The sequence below is a fragment of the Cervus elaphus genome, chromosome 3 (genome assembly GCF_910594005.1).
Source record: "Cervus elaphus chromosome 3, mCerEla1.1, whole genome shotgun sequence".
Taxonomy (NCBI): domain Eukaryota; kingdom Metazoa; phylum Chordata; class Mammalia; order Artiodactyla; family Cervidae; genus Cervus; species Cervus elaphus.
This window is the reverse complement of record NC_057817.1, coordinates 6,389,790-6,414,331: the sequence shown is the minus strand read 5'-3', so window position 1 is coordinate 6,414,331 and position 24,542 is coordinate 6,389,790. Positions and strand designations below refer to the sequence as shown.

Genomic DNA, 24,542 nt, shown 5'->3' with positions numbered 1-24,542 from the left:
TTGGTCTTCTGATCTTAACATATCTAATATGGACCCCAAAGATCTTCCAATGAAGCAGGGCAATTGAAGTATTTCCCATTTTTATAAACTTTATAACACCAAAACACAAATGATGCTGAAGCTGTAGCTCCAGTATTTGTCCACTTGATGTGAAAAGCAGACTCTTTGGAAAAACCCTTATGCGGGCAAAGATTGAAGGCAGGAGGATAAGGAGACAACAGAGGACAAGATGGCATCACCGATTCAATGGACATGAGTTTCACCAAGTTACGGCAGATGGTGAAGGAAGGACAGGGAAGCCTGGAGTGCTACAGTCCATGGGGTCACAAAGAGTTGGACACAACTGAGCGACTGAACAACAGCAAGAGAATAACCCTGACCACAGTTCCTCACTTGTTCCCACAGCCGCTCAGCTGTTCACAGTGGGTTTGAGGAGAAAGAAATGAGAAAACCATAAAGGAAGCCTTAGAGGAAACTCGTATTACCAGATATTTGCACATTACCAAAGTAACCAGAATAAGCTGGAAAGTCATATCAACATGACTTCACAGTCCCATTAGACCAATGACCTTCCCCAAAGCGCCTTATAAATGCAGTTTCCCTTCACAGGGAGAACACCCCAAATTGGAGCCAATGTACCCCAGACTGGTCAAAAAGGCCCTGGTAGAACCTTGATATCATGCTGTTCTGGGGTAAAGGTTATTTGCACATTTAACTTACAAAAGAAAGTAGTGTGTTTTAGAGAGTCAATCAACTTGTCCCCCACCATCAAAGTTACCTGGGACTCCTCTAGAGGAAATTAGTATTGGATGCCTCAAGTCCAAGAGAGCCCCTGGGCCTACTCAGTATGAATGTTCCTCTCCTTTGTAAAGTGCTTCTGACCACCAGATTGCTTAATTGTGAGCCATTCAGGGGCCATTGTTCTGATCTTAACATATCTAATATGGACCCCAAAGATCTTTCCTTCAGGACAGATGAAATATTTTCCATTTTTATAAACTTTATAACACCAAAACACAAAAGACACAGATGAATTCCAACTAAAACACCACAAATTTCAGCATCATTGCACAGATGAACCTATTTCCCCAATTAGGTAAATAAGTTTACCTCACAAAACAAATGAACTAATTCCAACTAGGCTGCCCACCCTCACAAGAACTAGCTCCCCAATGAACCGGTTCCAACTGAACTGATTCCCAAATCAGATAGATAAGTTTACCCTACAAAACAAACGAGCTAATTCCAGCTAGGGTGGTCTTGCCCCACAAGAACTAGTTCTCTAAATGAACCAGATCAGGGTGGAGTCCAACAACACTTACCCTCTGGGGTACTCCAACCATATTGGCTTGTCCCATAAAGGAAGAGCCCACAATGAGGGGGAAAAATGCTCCTGCTGTGCTCACTGGAGCGACTCACGCTCCAAAATTGAGCCTGTCAGTTCATAAGACAAAAGGGCACACAAAACGAGTGAGCCAGCTGAACAGTCGATTTGGGTAGACAAATTGAGTCCATGGACTCTATAGAAATTTGTGGGTTCCTTGTCTCAATGGCCAAGTGCTGGAGGTAGCCAGTGCCACTTCAGGGACTCTTGAAGGAAAGAACCTCAGGACAAATGGTCTCAGCAGCTGCTGGGTCTTGCCCCAGTATTCCCTGATCAGAGCCGGCTAGCTCCGAGCAGCAAGGCTCCTGGCTGGCTCAGCTAAATTTTACCTCATCCAAGCTTGCTCTGCTTGCCACACGACAGGCCAATGGATCTGAGGGGTTGAGGCAATGAAGAGACTTTAACTGGGGAGCTGGCTGACCCAGAAGATGGCAGGGGAGCGTCTCAAAATAACTATCTTGTCAGAGCCTGGTTGCCAGGTTCTTTTATAGATCCGAGACTGGGGGGAGGTGAGGAAACAAAGTAAAAAGACTGTCCAGTCCTTGCAAATGTCCCCTAGAATGCCAAGCCTCCGGCAGGGGAATGTGTTGTTTCCCTTCCTCACAGTCAGTCCTTCATAGGCGGGCAGCTCAGGTTATCTCCCTGAGTTGGGCCATGATGCATGTTTATAATAACAAAAAAGGGTCAAAGTCACAGAAGCAGATCCAGTGTACATTGAAAATTAACCCTTCTTGGCTGCATACATATATAAAAAACACCAACTCTATATATATTTATATTTATATATATATATCTATATATATTTATATATATATATTTATATATATATAAATTCTGGGACTGAAAGTGAAAGTGAAGTTGCTCAGTTGTGTCCAACTCTTTGCGACCCCATAGACTGTGGCTACCAGGCTTCTTGGTCCATGGGAGTTTCCAGGCAACAGGACCAGAGTGGGTTGCCATTTCCTTCTCCAAATTCTGGGACTAGTGGTGCCAAATACGGGGGTTAGAAAGCATGGGAACCAGTGTGTGCCTTCACTAAATGTGGAGAGCAGCGGTCCAGAAACTGTGGCACACAGGTTTTGAGTTCTGTGAAGAGGAAGCAGAGGGTGCTTCAGGGGTTCGAAGCAGGGACCCTGCTCTGCGTGAGTGAGGCTGGTGCTGAAGTGAGCCGGCCTGGGAGCAAGGAGAAGTCTCCCAGCAGAGGGCACCCCTGGGGAAGCAACCCTGAGGTGGGAAAGACTCACAGAACCGAGGCTGGAGAGTTGGTGTCGGTTTGACCCAGAAAAAGGTCAAATTTACTTTAAAAAAAAAAAAAAGGAAAAGGAAAACAATCAGTTAAGAGCAGCTCTCTGGGGAGAAAGTATAGCATGAGGGAAGAGAATTGGAATGGAGACTGAGCTTCTCCAAAGCTTAATGATGGAGTGGAGTGACGTGAAAGGCGCTCAGTCGTGTCCAACTCTTTGCGACCCCATGGACTATAGTCCATGGGATTCTCCAGGCCAGAATACTGGAGTGGGTCGCTGCTCCCTTCTCCAGGGGATCTTCCCAACCCGGGGATCAAACCCAGGTCTCCCGCATTGCAGGCAGATGCTTTACCAGCTGAGCCACAAGGGAAGCCCCTATTGATGGAGTGGGAGGTGGCGGAAGGCCTGTGGGGGATGCTGGGGCACTTTGCATTCTGTCTTCTCTTTGTGTGACAACTAGGGAGGAGCTGGGGAGGCAGGTACTGGTCTCCCAGAGGAACAGTGCTCTCCTTTGGCGAGAGACGACCCCTCGCTGCTCCCAGATCCAAGTGGGGTGTTCCCCTTCCCACCTCTCACCCTAGAGCCCTTGCAGGGAACTCCACGTAACCAAGGGAATTAAGCCCCTCTCTCTTCCTGAGAGCACCTAGCCATTCATTTTCAGCTTCGATCCTTGTACTTTAATTTCTCAATTATTTTTGTATTTATTTTTAAAACTTTTTCATTTCTATCACTGTATCTCAAATTGACTTCCCTTTGAGTGCTTTGTTTAAAATGCAGATTTCTGGGCCCATCTCAGTTCTACTGCATGAGAGTCTCTGGAATTGTCCTTGAAATCTGATTTTTTTTTTTCAATTGAGCTATAACTGACATAAAATTATATTAGTTTCCCATGTACAACATAATGATTCAGTATTTGTATATATTGCAAAATGGTCACCATGGTGTCTGGTTAATACCTGTTACTACACATGGTTATAATTTTTTTTTTCTTGTGATGAGAACTTTTAAGATATAGTCTCTGTAAGAAATGGACTTGAAGTGGTCCATTTTTGGAACAAAGTAGCTGGCCTTGGGTGGAAAATTATTAAGAAATGATTTTCCATTCAGAGCTAGCTCATTTTATCTTGAAAAATTACTGGCAAGCTAGTCTTGCCTAACAGCTTACAACTGGAGAGTCTCTAAGCTAACAGGATGCTTGGGAAGGGATAAACTAAAGTCCTAGTTGAGAAATGTGAACTTAGGATGGGAAGGGAGAAGGAAGAATACCCTATGAGAAGTAATGAAGTCTGGGAGGATTGTAACCCCATAGTACTCAGCCAGTGAAGAACCAGGGAGGGATTTGTGATCCGGGGAATAAAAGTGCTTGCTGTAACTGTCCTGGGTGTGTCTGCCCACCAGACACCAGATCTTGCAAGACCATCGTTAGAAGTCTTGCTTTTGTTGTGCTGCGAGTCTCTGAGTCCATCCCTTGGTTTTGGGCTGGTGAGTGTGTTTCTCACATTCTTTTAGCAACTTTCAAATACACAATACAGGATTGTTAGCTGTAGCCACCATGCTACCCATTACATCCCCAGGAAGTTTTGACCACATTCACCCATTTCACCCACCTGCCTGCTTTGGCAACCGCCAATCTGTTTTCTGTTTCTAAGTGTTAATGTTTTTAGAGCCCACACATGAGTGAGATCATATGGTGTTTCTCTCTCTCTGACTTATTTTACTTGGCACGATACCCTCTAGATCTATCTATGGTGTCACAAATGACACCATTTCCTTAAGGAAAACGTGGTATATATATATACACACAATCTGGAATATTATTCAGCCTAAAAATCTTGTTATTGGGAGGGGAGTTTGCGGAAGAATGGATACATGTATATGTCTGGCTGAGTCCCTTTGCTGTCACCTGAAACTATCATAACATTTTTAATCAACTATACTCTAATGATGCTGTTAAAGTGCTGCACTCAATATGCCAGCAAATTTGGAAAACTCAGCAGTGGCCACATGATTGGAAAAGGTCAGTTTACATTCCAACCTCAAATAAGGGCAATGACAAAGAATGTTCAGACTATCACACAGTTGTACTCATTTCATATGCTAGCAAGATCATGCTTAAAACCCTTCAAGTTCGGCTTCAACAGTATGTGAACTGAAAACTTCCACATGTTCAAGCTAGATTTAGACAAAGCACAGGAGCTAAAGATCAAACTGCCAACAGCTGTTGGATCATAGAAAAAGCAAAGGAATTCCAGAAAAACATCTACTTCTGCTTCACTGACTACGCTAAAGCCTTTGACTGTGTGGATCACAACAAACTGTAGAAAACTCTTAAAGAGAGAGGAATACCAGATCACCTTATCTGCCTCCTGAGAAACCTGTATGCTGGTCAAGAAGCAACAGTTAGAACTGAACATAGAACAATGGACTGGTTCAAAATTGGGAAAGGAGTACGTAAAGGCTGTATATTGTCACCCTGCTTATTTAACTTTTACATAGAGTAGTTCATGGGAAGTGTTGGGCTGGATGAAGCACAAACTGGAATCAAGATTGCAGGGAGAAATATCAATAACCTCAGATATGCAGATGACACCACCCTAATGGCAGTGGAACTAAAGAGCCTCTTGATGAAGGTGAAAGAGAAGAGTGAAAAAGCTAGCTTAGAACTCAACATTCCGAAAACTAAGATCATGACATCTAGTCCCATTACTTCATTGCAAATAGATGGGGAAACAATGGAAACAGTGACAGACTTGATTTTCTTGGGCTCCAAAATCACTTCAGATGGTGACTGCAGCCATGAAATTAAAAGATGCTTGCTTCTTGGAAGAAAAGCTATTACAAACCTAGGCAGTGTATTAAAAACCAGAGACATCACTTTGCTGATAAAGTTCCATATAGTCAAAGATACAGTTTTTCTAGTGGTCATGTATGGATGTAGGGTGTGAGAGCTGGACCATAAAGAAGGCTGAGAACCAAACAATTGATGCTTTTGAACTGTGGTGTTGGAGAAGACTCGAGAGTCCCCGGGACTTCAACGAGATCAAACCAGTCAATCCTAAAGGGAATCATTCCTGAATATTCATCAGAAGGACTGATGCAGAAGCTGAAGCTCCAATACTTTGGTCACCTGATGTGAAGAGCTGACTCATTAGAAAAGATCCTGATGCTGGGAAAGATTGAGGGCAGGAGGAGAAGGGGACGACAGAGGATAAGATGGTTGGATGGCATCTCCAATTTAATGGCCGTGAGTTTGAGCAAACTGTGGGAGATAGTGAAGGACAGGGAAGCCTGGCGTGCTGCAGTCCACGGGGTCGCAGAGAGTCGGACACGACTGAGCAACTGAACAGCAACAATACTCCAATAAAAATAAAGTTAAAAAAAAACTTATATTAACAAGTTCATCAGGGGATTCTTATTTCACGCTAACTGGCAATGTTGTATGAACTATATCACCTGAGTCTCGCGTTTTGTATTTTCATCCTTTTGTCTTTGAACACTTCTTGATAGTATTATATTTTGAGTAGTCTTAATCCCCCATGCACCTTTAATGCTATATGCTATTTTGTTTATTTTGGTATTACTGGCAGGTGGGTTCTTTACCACTAATGCCACCTGGGAAGCCTGTTGGTCTCTAAGTCAGGTTGCAGTTGACATAAAAGATGTCTTTTTAGGTGCTTAGTTTTATGAATTTTGGCAAAAGTGTGTAGCCGTGCACCTGCTACCATACTCAAGACCTAGAACATTTCCCCCAAAGCTCTGTTGTGAGCCTTTGTGGTCAGTTCTTACCGCCGCTCCCAGGCAATCACTAATCTCTTTCCTGTAGTTTTGTTTTTTGCAGAATATTATATAAATGGAATCAGTTTAAATGTAGACTTTTCAGTCTGACTTTTTTCACTAAGTACAAGCATTTGAAATCCATTATGTTAGTCAATTCATGAGGAGTCACTCTCATTTTTATTGCTGAGTAATACTTACTGCATGGATATATCAGGTTTATTTATCCATTCATGCTGGTCTCTTTTTAATAGCTTCATGGGCATTCAGGTTTGGGGTGCAACTTTATAGGCTCTAGGACTACAAAGACCAAGTTCATATTCCAGCTCAGCTACTCACTGTGTGACCTAGACCTCAGCTTCCTTGTCTACTAAATAGGATAACAAAGGTACTCAATAGGCTTACTTTGACAATTTAAATGGGCTTAGAAGAAAACACTTAAAACACCTTCTAAAACATAGCAAGCTCTCAGCAAATATTCATGTTTTATTCTCTTTTGACTAATTTTCTTTTGCTTTAAAACTTTTGAAATTTTTTTATCAGGCAGTTTCTGATTGCATGTTTTCATTTCTTTTAATATGTTAAACAAAAATTGAAAAATAAGAGCTATACATTGAGAATTTCCCTAGTGCCACGATAGTGTTCGGCACATGACATCATGCATAATCACGTAACAAATCAATAAATAGGTGTTGCCTCAATTTTTACAAATGAGGGGTGGAACCTAATTCTACTTGACCACAAAGTACCAAGGCGGTCCATGCCCTAAGCAAGATGCTTCCAGAGTGTGTTCCTTTTTAGCAGAATCAGGAACTTATACTTAACAAAAACACTGCATCTGGGGAACTCAGCCCAGTGAGAGCAGGCCTGTCTCTTTCTTCTTAACAATGCCCTTTTACCTTCTCCTTTCAGTTCTCAGTTCATCTGATGACTTACCAGTAAGATACAACATATATAAAATCAGCCAGACAAACTGAGACATCATACTTTCCATCAGTTCTTCGAGGGTGTAAAAATAAAAATTTAAAGGTGTGTGTGTGTCGGAGGCGAGGGGGATAAAACCAGAAATGAGATCAATAGTGCCTTCTAGTGGACATTGTTAGCACTATCAAACCTGAGCTGCTGCCTTCCCAGCTATTTGAGTTAAACTATTCCCAAAATTATAGAGCAGATCAAAATATCTAACTGGAATAATCTTTCATATGAATATACCCAAATTCTTCCACAATTCAAATCTATCTGTAGTGAAGGCAGAACTAAAGTGTTAAGATGTCCAGAAATAGCACACTTTCATGAAGTAATAATGAACCTGAATCTGTTGTCTTTATACAGCCACTGCTCACCAACCAAAATCTAACAGATGAGGCTAAGTGGGAAGTTAAAAATACCCACTCAAGGTAATTTCTAGCATGTTTTAAAATGGCAACTGAGTAATCCTGAACCCCCTAGCAAGGTTTCTTGCAAGAGTAAAAACAGGAAGTCTTTGACCAAGTTGTCAGAGCCTTCTTCCAGTATAATTGGCGGAAAAATAACTCATGGAAGAAATCTAAACTTTGTTCAATGACTACTAAGTATTAGTGCTTTACTAGGTAATTTACACACATTATATTATTTAGTCTTTGCAGCATATCCTATCTGACTCCTGACTCATCCTCTTACTAGCTAAATGGCCCTGGGATAACTTGATCTGTCTGAGCCTGTTTATTCATCTATGGATAACAGCATCTTTTAGAAGTGTATAGTGAGAGTTGAATGAGCTCTTAAATGCAGAGAGCTACATACCTTAAAAGGTTATATATTTTATGTATTCACTTAAAAAGTAGTTGCTGGTGCTGCATCTTTCCAGACCCAGGGGGTCCCTGGACTGCCTCTCCATTATCTGAGGTGGGCATAGACTATAGTTGTCTCTTTAAAAGAGCAGGTTAGGATCGCTCAGTTTGGGCTCTGCTGCCTTCCTACACAGAAGTGGATTTAGGAACTGTTTAATGTCCCAAATATTAGCCCTCCTTTTCCCCCACTAGATACAAGAGGAAAATTTACAATTAAGTCCAGTTAATTTGGGGAGGGCCATCTCTGAAATCTCAGTTCTCTGTGACGTACAATGAAGTTTCCTCCTGTATTGTCTTCCTAGAATGATGGACATGAAGTTGTCTCTTAACCCACAGACTTTAGGAGTCTTGTCAGTTTAACAGCCTTTGGATCATTATGTATTTGATGGGCTAGGTTGCTTGCCATTCTTCTGAAATACCAAGCTCATTTGTGCACATTGTACATCTTCTATATCTTGTTAACTTTGCCTGTCATTCTCTTTGCATTCTTTTTCATTTGACAATCTCATTCAGTTTCAGAACCAACTCACCTATCTCCTGCTGTATGAACAAGTCCTATGTCTCCATACTTCCCTTTGGCCAAGTGCGCTGCTCTGTCCCCATTGCTCACGTGGCATACTGTCAGCTTCTTCAAACTGCACTAGCCACATGTTGTAACACATCCACTTACACAGGTCTTGTCCCAAAAAAAGTCAACTCCTAAGGGTAGGAGATGACTCATTGGAAAAGACTCTGATGCTAGGAAAGACTGAGGGCAGGAGGAGAAGGAGGTGACAGAGGATAAGATGGTTGGATGGCATCACTGACTCAATGGACATGAGTTTGAGCAAACTCTGGGAGATACTGAAGGACAGGGAAGCCTGGCATGCTGCAGTTCATGGGGTCGCCAAGAGTCAGACACGACTGAGAGACTGAATGAGACCAACAAGGGCTGGGGGCCATTCCCAGCTGTGGCCCTCATTTCCTGTCACACTCCCCATTTCCCCTCCCTCCCACTTCTCTGCGGTTGTACTCTAATAAAATCTTGCAAATAAACTGTTATATCAGGCTCTGTTTTTTAGGAGTCTGAACTAAAACATGTGACCCATACTTTACAAAGCGCCTGGTATAGGGGAGAAGCTTAAATACTGAGAGTCAGCACCTTCAAACTGACAATAATTTCTGGAGATTAACACTCCGATGCATAATAGAACCACATAGCACTGTAGGCAATCTGGGTCTAGCTTTCTCGTCCTTTAGGGATTTGTGGGAATCCAGTGAAATTTGTTTTTTGGTTAAATTTATTGGTTAACATAAGCCAAAATTGATGGCATAGTCTAGAGGAGATCTTATTTATATTTCCAAGAAAGAGACCAAGGCTACTGATGATTTGGTAGCTCCCCCTTGATTACAATAAACTTCAGATGAAGATTTCACTGAAATCAACCCTTTCCCTTTCATCATAACAATTGCCTGTAGCTGTGCCAAATGTGTTCCCCCTATAACGAGATCAGTGCAATCAGAATCTTTTTATGACTGAAATATATTGAGACTTTTTCTATGAACATTTTGCTCTTTAAAAACACCTTCAGACTTTCCTGGTGGCCTACTGGCTAAGTTTCCATGCTCCCAACGCAGGAGGTTGGAGTCCTGATCCCTCATCAGAGAACTAGATCCTACATGCCACGACTAGGAGTTCAAATGCTGCAATGAAGACAGAAGATCCTGCATGCTGCAGCTAAGACCCGGCACAGCCAAATAAATATTGAAATAAAAAAATAAAAACATCTACTGTTCCACGTTAACTGGCTTCTTAGAAATGTTTTTGCTCTCAGACATTATTTCCCTGATAGCTCAGTTGGTAAAGAATCTGCCTGCAATGCAAGAGACCCTGGTTTGATTCTTGTCTGAGGAAGACCCTCTAGAGAAGGGATAGGCTACCCACTCCAGTATTCTTGGGCTTCCATTTGTGGCTCAGCTGGTAAAGAATCCGCCTGCAATGTAGGAGACCTGGGTTTGATCCCTGGTCTGAAGGGAAGGGCTACCCACTTCAGTATTCTGGCCTGGAGAATTCCATGGACTGTGTATTCCATGAGGTCACAAAGAGTTGGACACGACTGAGCCACTTTCACTTTCATCATTTCAACAATTTTTTTCTACATTAAAATCAATCATACATAGGTTCACTGCCTTTAGTTATTTGACAAGGACTGACAGGAAATAAAGGTAAATAAACAAGATGTGGCCAGTATGTGGAGGCAGTATATTAAACAGACGGTGGAAGATGCTTCCTAGGGATTTGTCTCCATCGTGGTGCAAATGTGAGTTAGGGTTAGGGTTAGGAAGCCACAAGCAGCTTGAATTAAAAAAAAAAAAAATCTCATTGAGAGACTCTGAATGTAGCCATTGAGACTTATACTGTAGATTTGTGGGCAGGATTGTCTGTGCAAGTTTTTATGTTGGTCTCTCCATTGAGGCTGGGATTCTGGGGTTTTTTCTTCCTCTTTACATCGTAGATGTTTAGGTCATGTTTGAAAGACTAAGGGGATACACAAGTGTCAGTTCTTGTCGATGTTTCTGTCTGAGAGGCTCACTTCTCCTAATTTTATAGTCCCAGAGCAGCTGCCTCGAGTTTCCCAGAGGACTTGTTTAGCTGTGTCTGACTCTTTGAGACCCCATGGACTGTATGCAGTCCATCAGGCTCCCGTATCCATGGAAATTTTCGGGGTAAGAAAACTGGAGCTGGTTGCCATTTCCTCCTCCAGGGGATCTTCCCAATCCAAGGATCGAATCCACGTCTCTTGTGTTTCCGGCATTGGCAAGCAGATTCTTTGACCACTGTGCCATCTGGGCCTGGAAATAAATCTACTTACTCATAAGGCCCTTTGATTGTTCACAGTGGAACAAAGTACCACGGGCAGAAGGTTGTTATCAGAATTAATCAGAGGCGGTCCAGATTGGCAGGCCTCACATTTAATGTCTGTCCATGTCATACATTCTTCAAGCACCATTTCCTCTGGTATTGAACTCTGTTCCATTTATTTATTTTTGAAGTAAGCCTGTCATCTCTACTATCTCATATTTATAGGGACACTAGTATACTCTATTTTCTTCACACCAGATTCCAGTTCTCCCCTCACCTATGAGATGACCGTTTCTAGAGAATATAGGTCAGATACTTACCTGAGTGTAATGGCCACAGACTTTGTTGCATTTCCGAGTCTTGAAGTCATAGTGTTTAACTTCATCATACCAGTCTGTGATGGCTGAAGACACAGAAAAAATGGATAGAGACCCAGTCCAGAGGTTTTCTCCCAGTGAAGTGAAATTTGGGTGCAGCTTGTGGGGCGGTTTCAACTGTCGGTTGTGTGCAAACTCACAATGGCTTGCCCATGCTTTTGCAATCTGAGCTAGTTGTGGGTCCCATGTCTGCAGAAATAAATAGGAAATAGTAGGAAAGTCAAGGTTTCAGCTCCTTATACAACAGTGTAACCAGAGGGGGCAAAGTGGGAATTTGCGTGGGAGGTGAGGCGCCACGTCTGGAAAGGAGAAGGACTGTAGAGATGGGGTTCCTTCACTTGTGGAGGATCCTATTATAGTCTTTATATTCTCACTAGGGTTTGTGGGAGACATGATAATCTGGTATCAAGGAATTTAGAATCAAAGAGAGTGACACAGACCAACATTTCATGAAGGCCAATTATGTTGCAAAATAATATATGCTGGTTTCACACATTTTCTGCAATTTTCATATCCCAAATAGCCCCTCTACTAACAGGCTCCAAGAGGTTAAAAACCAGGCCAAAACCACAGACCCAGGATTTAAACTCAAGCCTGATTAAAATCCTAGCCTTTCCCCTGGATCCCCCGCTGCCCTCCTGAGAAAGTCAGTACTCTGCCAGCAATAACAAAAAAAGTTGAACAGTGAAACAACAAAACCTCACAAAAATTAACAGACCAAAAGAAGAAAAATGGAGAACTAAATGCCACCTGAGACCCGAGGAAAGACGTGCCTTAAAAGAGAAGTAAAACACACAGGCTGAGCTTGCTTATAATGAGAATTGAGTAGGCAGAGCAAACTGGGTTTGCTTTGATCACAAGTGGTGAAATTACTGCACTCTTTCATCACAGAAGAAAATGATCACGGGGTTCCAAGGATTCACCACCCAAATCAATCCACATCCCTTGTTTTTGACTGACTTCTGCTGCAAGCACTGAAGGTTTCTTACCATGTACAGCATATCACTGGCTGCTGGAGTCACTGCTGATCGGAACTTGTTATGCGTTCGAACACAGTCTTTGATAAAATCTTCGTTTTTGATATCTGGCAAAGTGTTTGCTGGAGAGGAAGAACTGGAGACCACGGAGAGCATCCAGGCTGTCAGAGCAAATGTGACTCGCATGCTCAGACGGTCTGGCATGGTGCCCCGGGGGCTGGAATCCAGAAGCACTGTAGGTTCCGAGGGTATGTGAGTCAGCTTTACAAAGCACCGCCGACTTCAGCTTTGAGAAAACGGAAAGCAAAACATGAGTTCATCACAAGTTTGAAGAAAAGGGTTTCTCCATATATGGTTTGTGGCTCATTTTGTGCCTTTAACCCCGTCTTTTCGGTGATTCTCAGTGACAGAGCACCTATTGCAACATGGATTTTTACGAGGCTAACCCAGACTTTCATTTGAGTTGGGGGATGTTTCCAAAGGAAATTCTGGAATTTCCAGAAATAATAGTCTCAATTTTAAAAGAGGTTCTGGTGGTGCAATAAAAACATATCTCTTATTTCATTAAATGTCTTGCAAAATACTTAAAAACATTTTTTTGGAGTCAAATCAGCACTCTGTGGTTAGAATGTCTGGTAAACATCATCACTTGACCTAGAATTCATTCACAGTGGTGCATGTGATGGGACTGAGTTGATTTTGTCGATCCCCACCCCCCCATCAAATGAAAAAATAAAAGTTATGTAAATTTTTAGAGGCAGTTGGCTACTATAGCTGCCAATAGATTCCTACTTTTGCAGCCCTTGCTAAACCTCTGTATGCTCTTCCCCCCAGATAACAGTCCAGAGCCTATTTCCTGGCCCTTTGAAGGCAATAATCTCCTTTGAAACTTCAACATTAGCTTAGCCCACGCTCTAAATCCCTGGCTTACCTTATTTTGACAATCCTGTTCATCTACTGTTGGCCCAAAAGTTCATTCATTCAGGTTTCGCTGCAAGATATTATGAAAAAACCCAAACAAACTTCTTGGCCAATCCAATACACTGTCATGAAAACAGTGGGCCTGCTGCAGGCATGCTGGGACGGTGTCTGTGTCTCAGACACATCCTAAGGCTTGCTTCTCATGCAGTCAGATCCTGTGGCATCAAGGACGCCCTCTTGCGTACACGCGGTGGTGCAGCGGCTGCCTTGATTGACATGCCAGGCTCCCCCCTTCATCTCCGTGCTCCCCAGGGGGTCAGCTAGTCTCTAAGTTCACCGGATGCAGCACCTCTCGGCATGATGACAGATCTCTCACGAGCTGGATCTTTCATCCTCTCACATGCTTGCTAGTACTTTTGAATTCAGCGACTTCCCCACCCCTCTCTGATGATGGGGAGTCCTGCTTTACCCTATGTGATTGCTTCGCAGTTGCAGAAGTGGTCTCAAAGCCACAAGTTGCTCTCCCAGACACCCCTTGAGATAACCTAGACTGACTTCTAGTTTGTGATGGTGCCTGTCAATGAGATTTCTGGGGAAACACACTAATTGGTGATGCCACAGCTTCCCCTCTGAGACTCCTGGGGCGTCTTCTTCAGCCACAGTAACAGTCAGCCCAGGTCTCTGAACTCATAGCTCTTCCTGGAGCTTGTACCCCAGCGGAAGGGAAAACGGCTGCTATTCACAGACTTCAGACGTGCTTTTGGACAAGTCATCCTCTTGGCACGTTTGGAAATGCCATGAGTTCTTAACCTCTGTAGCTATGCTCCTCCTGGTAATGGTCCTATGATGGCTTCCTTATCACAAGATATCATCTCCCTTCTTAAACTGCTGCTGTTCATGGTTCAGCTCATACCAAGGAAGTGCTATATCTTTAGAGAATGATCAGGCTAAAACGGTTGCTAAACATCAAGCTCCAAATGGACACCCTTATTCCCTCTCTACCCAACTTAAAAAATATTTTAAAAACTTTTAATTTTATATTGGAGTAATAGCTGATTAACTATTAATGTTGTGATAATTTCAGGTGGGCTCAGTCGCGTCCAACTCTTTGCGACCCCATGGACTGTCACCACTAAGTTCCTCTGTCCATGGATTTTCCAGGCAAGAATACTGGAGTGGGTTGCCATTTCCTCCTCCAGGTTATCTTCCTGACCCAGGGATAGAACCCTTGTCTCCTGCAAGTCTCCTACGTTGGCCGGCAGATGCTTTACCACTGAGCGATGGGGGAAGTCCTGGCTGTATATCCATCCTCCCCCAAACCCCCCTCCCAGCCAGGCTGCCGCATAACATTGAGCAGAGTTACCTGTTCTATAGAGTAGGACCTTGCTGGTTATCCATTTTAAATACAGTAGCGTGTACATGTCCATCCCAAACTCCCTAATTATCCCTTCTCCTGACCCTTCCCCGACAGCAACCATAGGTTCATTGCTTTTATTCTTTTATTTTTTCCACAGTAGCAAGCGAATAGGATTTATTTTAGAGAAAAAAGTACAAAGCTCTCAGCATGACACTGAGAGGGCGTAAAGTGTCCCCATTTGCTTTCATTCTTGACTGATATTATCAACCATTAAGCAAATGTCCCACAATCTGAAGAAGCAAATGAACATGAAAGGGTGCCAAAAAATTACCAGATGGATACATCAGGCCAAATGGACTTTCTGTAGCCTCCTTTCCTTGACTCTTTTGACTGATATCCCATCAAGTGAGATAAATTTGCAGATGGGGGATAAGGAACAAGAAAGTTGGTTTTGCCTCAGCATCCATAAAATTTCTGACCAAATTATTTCCCTGTGCACTCCTTGTAAACCTCCCCACACTTCTGAGAAATTCCTGGGATACCCCAGGAAATCCTCCAAGGCCACTTTCCCTTTGGGACTCTCCAAACGAATTTTATGGGTTTCCCCCTAGCTTTAGGCTAATCTCACTATTTTGCTGCTGTCTGCATATTTCAGGGATGGACTGAATCCTATTTGACTTACATGTGGTAAAGACATTCATAACTGAGGCTATTCCTCACTGTGGCATTCCTTTATGGATTAAATCAGATCGAGGAGCTAATTTTACAGACATAAACCACTTGCTTGCAAAAACTCTGGGGTACTCGTTAGAATTTCATGCTCCATATCATCCTCAGTCATCAAGGAGAGTGGAATGTAAAAATCTAGACAAGAAAAAACTTTAGGAAAGGTTCAGAAACTGGACTTTAATGGCCAGAATCTCTGCTGATGGCCCTTTTAAAGAGCCGGAATACTCCGAATAGGGCACATGGACTGAACCCTTTTGAAATGGTCTCTGGATACCCAATGTCAATTGGCATTTCTCAACCTTCCACTTCTGGGTTAAGTGAAGATGATGTAACTTAAGTGAACAATCTGATGTTATGATTAGCTATGTTCAAGAATGAGTGTATTTGAAACAAATTTCATGGGGCTTGACCTCTGCTAACTGACAAGCCTTGCCATTCATTCAACCAGGAGCCCAAGTGTACATCAAGATCTTTAGAAGAAAGCTTGTGGTGTTACCTCCATGGGAAGGATCTTATGAGGTACTAAGAACCACCTACACTGCTCCCCAAAGGAAAACCCTTCTGGATCCATGCAAACCATGCCAAAATAGGTCCAGAACATCCCTCTCAAGACACCTGGGGGAAACAGATGCTCCAGGTCACTTTAAGGATCTCCAGGGCCAATTCCCAGTTCCCAGAAGTAGACAGCATCATGAAGTGGACAGCTTTTCCCAAGATCACACATCAAGAAACCTCACTTTCATTTATTTCCCCATCCCTGCTTTTAAGACTGTATACACACACTAAAAAGAAAAAATGACAGAAAACCACCTTTTCTTGTTAGTGAGTCCTTTCTCCACATGTACTAAGCATTTACTAGAAACCTAGCTGGCGAACGCTTTTCTCTTTCCATCCTATTTGTCCGCTAGGTCTCCAGTATGGGCTTATTTTCAACTCGTGTCTTGCTCTTACTAACCCTCTCATAAGGGGGTAAGCCTTATGCCAATTTACCAAACCCTGGCCACGTGAACTAATCAGTCTATTGATTATGTCAACACCCAGGGAGTGCAAAATAGCCCCCATTAATCTTTGTTCTTACTAATGTGAACACAAAGTGAGCTAAGTACAGAAGGTGGATGAGTGGCCAGGTATGATATCCACAAGAAAACCATCAGTCTGCCTCTCTCTAGTGAGTCATTTGGGCCCCAGAAAAACTCTGTAGAAGCCCAAAGACTGTCCCTTACCCAGATAAAGATAATAGGTGGAAAGCTTTCTGTTTGCTTTCCTGGGTAACCTACCAGGGCAAAATCGCAAAACAAATTCTGTGGTTTGATTCCACAGGTGTAATCTTTGAATCTCTTAAGGAAATCGTAAGTGACTCTAGCAACTCCCTTTTGGGCACAAATGTCTGTCAAATCACTACATGTCCTGGATGTCTCAAAAGTCACCTGCTGGACTTCACTGGTAGTCCAGGGCTGAGACTGCACGCTCAGTGCAGGTGGCCTGGGGTGGGGAACTAGATCCCACATGCCACAAAAGATCCTGTATTCTGCAAGGAAGATATAAGATCTTGTGTGTCACAAATAAGGCCCAGCACAGCACACCACCCCCCCCCCCAAAAAAAAACCACCCCTTGTATACTTTGGGCTACTGCAGCTGTCCCCATGATAAGGCTGCCCCAAACATAAACTATATTTGGGTGGATCGAAAATCTAAAGTTACTTGGTTAGGTGACAAATAAGCTTTATAGCTGCCAAAACCAAACTGTGGACCTCTTACATCAGTTATTTTGTCCTCTGTTTCTCTCTCACAGATTGACAGGGGCACGTGGATAATGGAGGTGTTTGGACACTATAGCACCACTTAAAATGGTCACCCACTTCCAACAATGCAAGAGAGGACTCTACACATAGACATCACCAGATGGTCAGTAGCAAAATCAGATTGACTATGTTCTTTGCAGCCAAAGATGGAGAACCTCTATATAAGTCAGTGAAACAATACTTGGAACTTACTGTGGCTCAGATCATAAGCTCCTTAATGCAAAATTCAGGCTTAACCTGAAGAAACTAGGGAAAACAGCTAGACCACTCAGGTATGACCAAATCAAATTCCTTATATGTACGGTGGAGGTGATGAATAGATTCAAGGAACTAGATCTCATAGAGACATTCAAAAAACTAAGATCGTGGCATCTGGCCCCATCATTTCAGGCCAAATAGATGGGGAAACAATGGAAAGAGTGACAGACTTTATTTTCTTGAACTCCAAAATCACTGTGGATTGTGATTGCAGCCATGAAATTAAAAGACATTTGCTCCTTGGAAGAAAAGCTATAATAAACCTAGATGGTGCATTAAAAACCAGATGTCACTTTGCTGACAAAGGTCCATATAGTCAAAACTTTGGTTTTTCCAGTCATCATGTATGGATGTGAGAGTTGGACCATAAGAAAGGCTGAGCACCAAAGAATTGATGCTTTTGATCTGTGGTGCTGGAGAAAACTCTTGAGAGTCCTTGGACTGCAAGATCAAACCAGTCAATCCTAATGGAAATCAGTTCTGAATATTCATTAGAATGCTGATGCTGAAGCTCCAATGTAAAGAGCTGACTCATTGGAAAAGACCCTGATGCAGAGAAAGTTTGAGGGCAGCAAGAGAATGGGGCAACAGAGGATGAGATGGTCGGATGGCATCATCAACTCAATGAATACAAGTTTAAGTGAACTCAGAGTTTCCTGGTGGCTCAGCTGGTAAAGAATCTGCCTGCAATGCAGGAGACCTGGGTCTGATTTCTGGGTTGGGAAGATCCCCTGGAGAAGCCAACAGCTATCCACTCCAGTATTCTGGCCTGGAGAATTCCATGGACTGTATAGTCCATGGGGTCACAAAGAGTCGGACATGAGTGAGCGACTCACTTGAGCAAACGCTCAGAGATAGTGAAGGACAGGGAAGCCTAGCGCACTGCAGTCCATGAGGCTGCAAGAAGTCAGACACGACTTATTGACTGAGGGACAATAACGACCACAGCATGCTAACCGTGTTTGTGAACCACTCTTGTCTTTTTTATGCGACAACCAGATGTGTGAAGGTTCCCACTTAAATGGTCAGGACGGTGTGGGTTTGGATGCCAGGGTCCTTCTGTGCCCAAATACTGCACTGCAAATGCCAGCCAATTTATAAACATAAGTTACTGTGTTCATAAAGTTGTGCCAGATAAACACACTAGCTGAGAAATCACAGAGAATCTGCCATGTATCACAATTTCAAGGTCTTTTCAACACTGAGGATCTTATTCCCAAGCTTTAAAGACTGTAAATTGGAAAAAGCAATATTAAAAATCTTTTCACAGTAGTGGAAAAAGACTTCAATACTGCTCTGCAAACCTTGAAAATGCTACAGTCAGAAGTTACTAGCTTAGCTCCCGTGGTGCTCTGAAATCATCATGCCCTAAATGCACTGATATTCAGCAAGGAGGACTTTGGGCAATCACTGGTGAAAAACAGCGCTTTCTGTGAATCCAACAGGGCAAATAATATCTAATTTACATCTGCTAAAAGAAGTGTAACAGACTTTCTGGACAAAGTCCTGAGAGTGTTAATAGCTTCAGTAGGGAAGTCAAAGGTCTCCAGGAGGCAGGAGGAAATGAGCTACAAGTGGCAGATAGTTTTTTTCTTTTTTCTTCTAATCCTGCGTTGTCATGGCAACATCTGGTTCCACCTGAACTTAACTTTGTCTCAAACACTGTTAAGCACTGTGTTTTTCTTATGCAAACGTTTTCTTAAGCTGTATTAATGAACTATGTATTTGCTTGGGAAGCTGCCTTTCTTCAAGACTCAGGTCAGTTGTTTTGTGGCCCGGGATGACTCACCCACTGCCACTGCTATCTCAGAATGCATGTTGTGTGGGAGGGGCCTGGTGCCACTCACTCTTGAAGCGTTTCCTTTCTCTAATTAGCAGCTTGCCAATAGGTATGTAACTCATTGCTAAAAACTAGCAAGGGGGCACTCTATCTGTCCCCTTCTGATGTCTCTGTCAGAAGGGTTCTCTATCTCTTATATACTTTAAAAAGACTTTATTACACAATAAGCTCTGAGATCAAGCCTTCTCTCTGGCACTATATGGAATTCCTCTCCTCCGGAGGCCATGAATCCTAGCATTGCCATCACAATTTCAAGGTCTTTTCAACATGGCTCACAGCAAAAACCTTTCAAACCCAGGGTTGGGGAACTTACGTAACAGGATGTGGAGAAATGTTGACCAGTTGGTTCTTTTCTGCTTGTTCATCTTCCTTTTCTGTTTGTTTATTTTCAATTTTGCAATAAGGAATTCATGATCTGAGCCACAGTCACAAAAACAAGACTAGGAGCTGTGACTCAGATCATGAACTCCTTACTGCAAAATTCAGACTTAAATTGAAGAAAGTAGGGAAAACCACTAGGTCATTCAGGTATGACCTAAATCAACCCCTTACAGTGGAAGGGACAAGATAGATTCAAGGGATTAGATCTGATAGACAGAGTGCCTGAAGAACTATGGACAGAGGTTCATAACACTGTACAGGAGGTGGGGAGCAAAACCATCCCCAAGAAAAAGAAATGCAAAAAGGCAAAATGGTTGTCTGAGGAGGCCTTACAAATAGCAGAGAAAAGAGAAGGAAATGGCAAAGGAGAAAAAGAAAGATATACCCGTCTGATGCAGAGTTCCAAAGAATAGCAAGGAGAGATAAAAAAGTCTTCTTAAGTGAACAATGCAAAAAAAATAGAGGAAAACAACAGAATGGGAAAGACTAGAGATCTCTTCAAGAAAATTAGAGATACCAAGGGAACATTTCATGCAAAGATGGGCACAATAAAGGACAGAAATGGTATGGACCTAACAGAAGCAGAAGATATTAAGAAGAGGTGGCAAGAATACACAGATGAACTATACAAAAAAGATCTAAATGACCCAGATAACCATGATGGTGTGATCACTCACCTAGAGCCAGACATCCTGGAGTATGAAGTATGGGCCTTAGGAGGCATTACTATGAAAAATGCTAATGGACATGATGGAATTCCAGCTGAGCTATTTCAAATCCTAAAAGATGATGCTGTGAAAGTGCTGCACTCAATATGCCAGCAAATTTGGAAAACTCAGCAGTGGCCACAGGACTGGAAAATGTCAGTTTTCATTCCAATCCCAAAGAAGGACAAAGGCAAAGAATGTTCAAACTACCATACAATTGCATTCATTTCACATGCTAGCAGAGTCATGCTCAAAATCCTTCAAATTAGGATTCAACAATATGTGAACTGAGAAATTCCAGATGTATAAGCTGGATTTAGAAAAGGCACAAGAACTAGAGATCAAATTGCTAACATCCACTGAATCATAGAAAAAGCAAGAGAATTTCAGAAAAACGTCTGCTTCTGCTTCACTGACTATGCTAAAGCCTTTGACTGTGTGCATGCATGCATGCTAAGTCCCTCCTGTCATGTCCAACTCTTTGCAACCCTATGGATTGCAGCCTGCCAGGCTCCTCTGCCCATGGGAATTCTCCAGACAAGAATATTGGAGTGGGTTGCCATGCCTTCCTCCAGGGGATCTTCCCGACCCAGGAATGGAACCCACGTCTCTTATGTCTCCTGCATTGGCAAGTGACATTGCACTGTCTCTTTACCACTAGCTCTACCTGGAAGCCCCTTTGACTATGTGGATCACAGCAAACTGTGAACAATTCTTAAAGAGATGGAATGCAAGAACACCTTTCTTGCCTGCTGAGAAACCTTTATGCAGGTCAAGAAGCAACGGAACCAGACATGGAACAAAGGACTGTTCCCAAACTGAGAAAGGAATATGTCAAAGCTACATACTGTCCTCTTGCTTATTTGACTTATATGCAGAGTACATCATGAGAAATGCTGGTGTGGATGAAGCACAAGCTGGAATCAAGATTGCTGGGAGAAGTATCAATAACCTCAGATATGCACCACCCTAGGGTGGATGACACCACCCATATGGCAGGAAGTGAAGAACTAAAGAGCCTCTTGATGAAAGTGAAAAAGGAGAGTGAAAAAGTTGGTTTAAAACTCAACATTCAAAAAACTAAGATCATGGCATCCGGTTCCATCACTTCATGGCACATAGATGGGGAAACAATGGAAACAGTGACAGGCTTTATTTCCTTGGGCTCCAAAATCACTGCAGATGGTGACTGTAGCCATGAAATTAAAAGATGCTTGCTCCTTGGAAGAAAAGCTATGACCAACCGAGACAGCGTATTTAAAAGCAGAGACACTACTTAGCCAACAAAGGTCTGTCTAGTCAAAGCTATGGTTTTTCCAGTAGTCATGTACGGATGTGAGAGTTGAACTACAAAGAAAGCTGAGTGCCAAAGAATTGATGCTTTTGAATGTGGTGTTGGAAAAGACTCTTTAGAATCCCTTGGACAGCAAGGAGACTCAAACCAGTGAATTCTAGAGGAAATCAGTCCTGAATATTCTTTGGAAGGACTTATGCTAAAGCTGAAACTCCAATACTTTGGCCACCTGATGTGAAGAACTGACTCCTTGAAAAAGAGCCTGATGCTGGGAAAGATTGAAGGCAGAAGGAGAAGGGGATGACAGAGGATGAGATGGTTGGATGGCATCACTGACTCGATGGACATGAGTTTGAGCAAGCTCCATATGTTGGTGATGGACAGGGAGGCCTGGTGTGCTGCAGTCCATGGGCTCGCAAGGAGTTGGACACGGCCGAGTGACTGAACTGAGCGACACACCCAGAGGCGCCATGACAGTTCCGAGGCACTGTTAAAAGACCAAGGAGTGGGCAGGGGCCCAAATCCTGGAAATCTCCACCCCTTCCCAAAAATAGTTTGAACAATCCTCCCACTCATTATCATATGAAATTACCCAGCCTATAAAAACTAACAATGCCACATTTTGAGGCTGCACTCACCCTCTGTGATGGCCCACAATCTGTCTGTGGAATGTGCTTCTCTCTGAATCTGAATAAATCCAGTTCTTACCTATCACTTTGTCTCTCATTGAATTCTTTCTGTGATGAGACATCAAGAACCTGAGGTATATTAAACCCTGAAACTAGGTTCCATGGGTTTTGGCTGGGTTCCAGTCCTAGTCACATGTGTTCAAGTCCCAAACTAGGTTTTGGCTGGTTTCAAGTCCCAATACCTGGATTAAAAGTCCCAGGCAGGGTTTTGGCTGGCTTTGAGTGCCAGCCACTTGGGTTCAAGTCCCAAGCTGGATTTTGTCTGGGTTCAAGTCCCAGTACGTGGCTGCAAGTCCCAATCTGAGGTAAATGGTTTCAGAAACAGTGACAAACTTAATTTTCTTGGGCTCCAAAATCACTGTGGACACTGACTGCAACCATGAAATTAAAAGATGCTTGCTCCTTGGAAGAAAACCTGTGACAAACCTAGAAGTGTATTAAAAACCAGAGACGTCACTTTGCCAACAAAGTTCTGTCTAACCAAAGCTATGGTTTTTCCAGTAGTCATGTACGGATGTGAATATTCAGGGTTCATTTCCTTTAGGATCGACTGGTTTGATCTCCTTGCTGTACAAGAGACTCAAGAATCTTCTCCAGTACCACAGTTCAAAAGCATCAATTCTTCGGCACTCAGCCTTCTTTATGATCCAACTGAGCACCGAAGAATTGATACTTCTTTGTATTGATCGTAACTGTGGTGTTGGAGAAGACTCTTGAGAGTCCCTTGGACTGCAAGAAGATCAAACCAGTCAATCCTAAAGGCAACCAACCCTGAATATTCATTGGAAGGTCTGATGCTGAAGCTGTAATACTGTGGCCACCTGATGCGAAGAGCTGACTCATTGGAAAAGACCCTGATGCTGGGAAAGATTGAAGGTGGGAGGAGAAGGGGATGATGGAGGATGAGATGGTTGGATGGCATCACTGACTCAATGGACATGAGTTTGAGCAAGCTCTGGGAGTTGGTGATGGACAGGGAGGCCTGGCGTGCTGCAGTCCATGGGGTCGCAAAGAGTCAGATATGACTCAGTGACTGAACAACAATATCATTCTAATCTACATTCTTTTCTTTCTTTGCAATCTTACCAATTTATTACTTACTTTTTTCTCTACAGTCATCAGGTCAGCTTTTTATATATGAAATTATTAAGGAAGTTTCACTAGAGGGAACTGATGGGGCTCAGGGAAGGCTGCCCCGAGGTGCATATGATTATCTGGCATGTGGATTAATTCAAACTGAAAATAAGCAAGGCCCAAAAGACTCAGGAAGAACATCTGACTGCCCTTCTAACTGCCTAGAGACTTTCAGATAGAAGGTCCATTCTCAGAAGGAGTCATCACCATAGCTAACTCTTGGTGTTGTTCAGTCACTCAGCCATTTTGGACTCTGCAACCCCATGGGCTGCAGCATGCGGGCTTCCCTGTCCTTCACCATCTCCTGGAGCTTGATAAATAACTACAGTATGTTGTAAACTAGATATGGTAGACAGGAAAGAACATAGCAAGTTCTGTTTGATCAAAGTCCTCTCTTGAGTCCCACTGTCTCAGATGGCCCAGCAAACATTTGCTGATCATGCATTAACTCTTTTATCTTCATGTGGATTACCTTACTTCTCTTAGAAGTCTTAGACCTCTACCTCCTTCTCCTAGGTCCAGGATGACTTGTATATCTCATCCTGCCTTTCTATCTTTGGAGTTTCTTATGCTATGTACATATGTACATATTAAACTTGATTTTGTCCTCTTAATCTGTTTTATGTCATTTTAATTATTTGATCAGCCACAAAGAATCAAAAGGGCAGGGAGGAACTTTCTCCTCTCCACTGATGCATTTGTGTATGTGTGTGAGTGGAGTGGGGGGAGCACAACCATGAGGAAAAGGGGACAAAGAACAGTAGAGAGAATACTGGTCTCAATTTCAGATTTTAGTTTAGCCTCTGTTCCTAACTAGCTGTAAAACCCTAGACAAATTACCAAACTCTTTAACCCTCAGTTCAGCTCAGTCACTCAGTCATGTCCAACTCTTTGCAACCCTGTGGACTGCAGCACGCCAGGCTTCCCTGTCCATAGCCAACTGCCAGAGTTTACTTAAACTCAAGTCCATCGAGTCAGTGATGCCATCCAACCATCTCATCCT

At 42.9% G+C, this 24,542-nt stretch overlaps 1 protein-coding gene across 3 annotated transcripts in view; it reads right to left on the bottom strand.

Annotated features, from left to right (window-relative positions):
* GLIPR1 (GLI pathogenesis related 1) overlaps positions 1 to 24,542 on the bottom strand; it is a 54,605-nt gene that overhangs the window by 15,381 nt on the left and 14,682 nt on the right. For 2 of the 3 annotated variants that reach the window (XM_043879773.1, XM_043879782.1), the window contains exons 2-3: positions 12,440 to 12,713; positions 11,394 to 11,639 (exon numbers count right to left, since the gene is read on the bottom strand). In XM_043879773.1, the coding sequence (XP_043735708.1) occupies positions 11,394 to 11,639; positions 12,440 to 12,631 (438 nt within the window). In that variant the 5' untranslated portion in view covers positions 12,632 to 12,713. Of the gene's footprint in view, positions 1 to 11,393; positions 11,640 to 12,439; positions 12,714 to 13,358; positions 13,508 to 24,542 lie in introns of those variants that run through there. The other variant, XM_043879764.1, reaches the window with a different exon arrangement.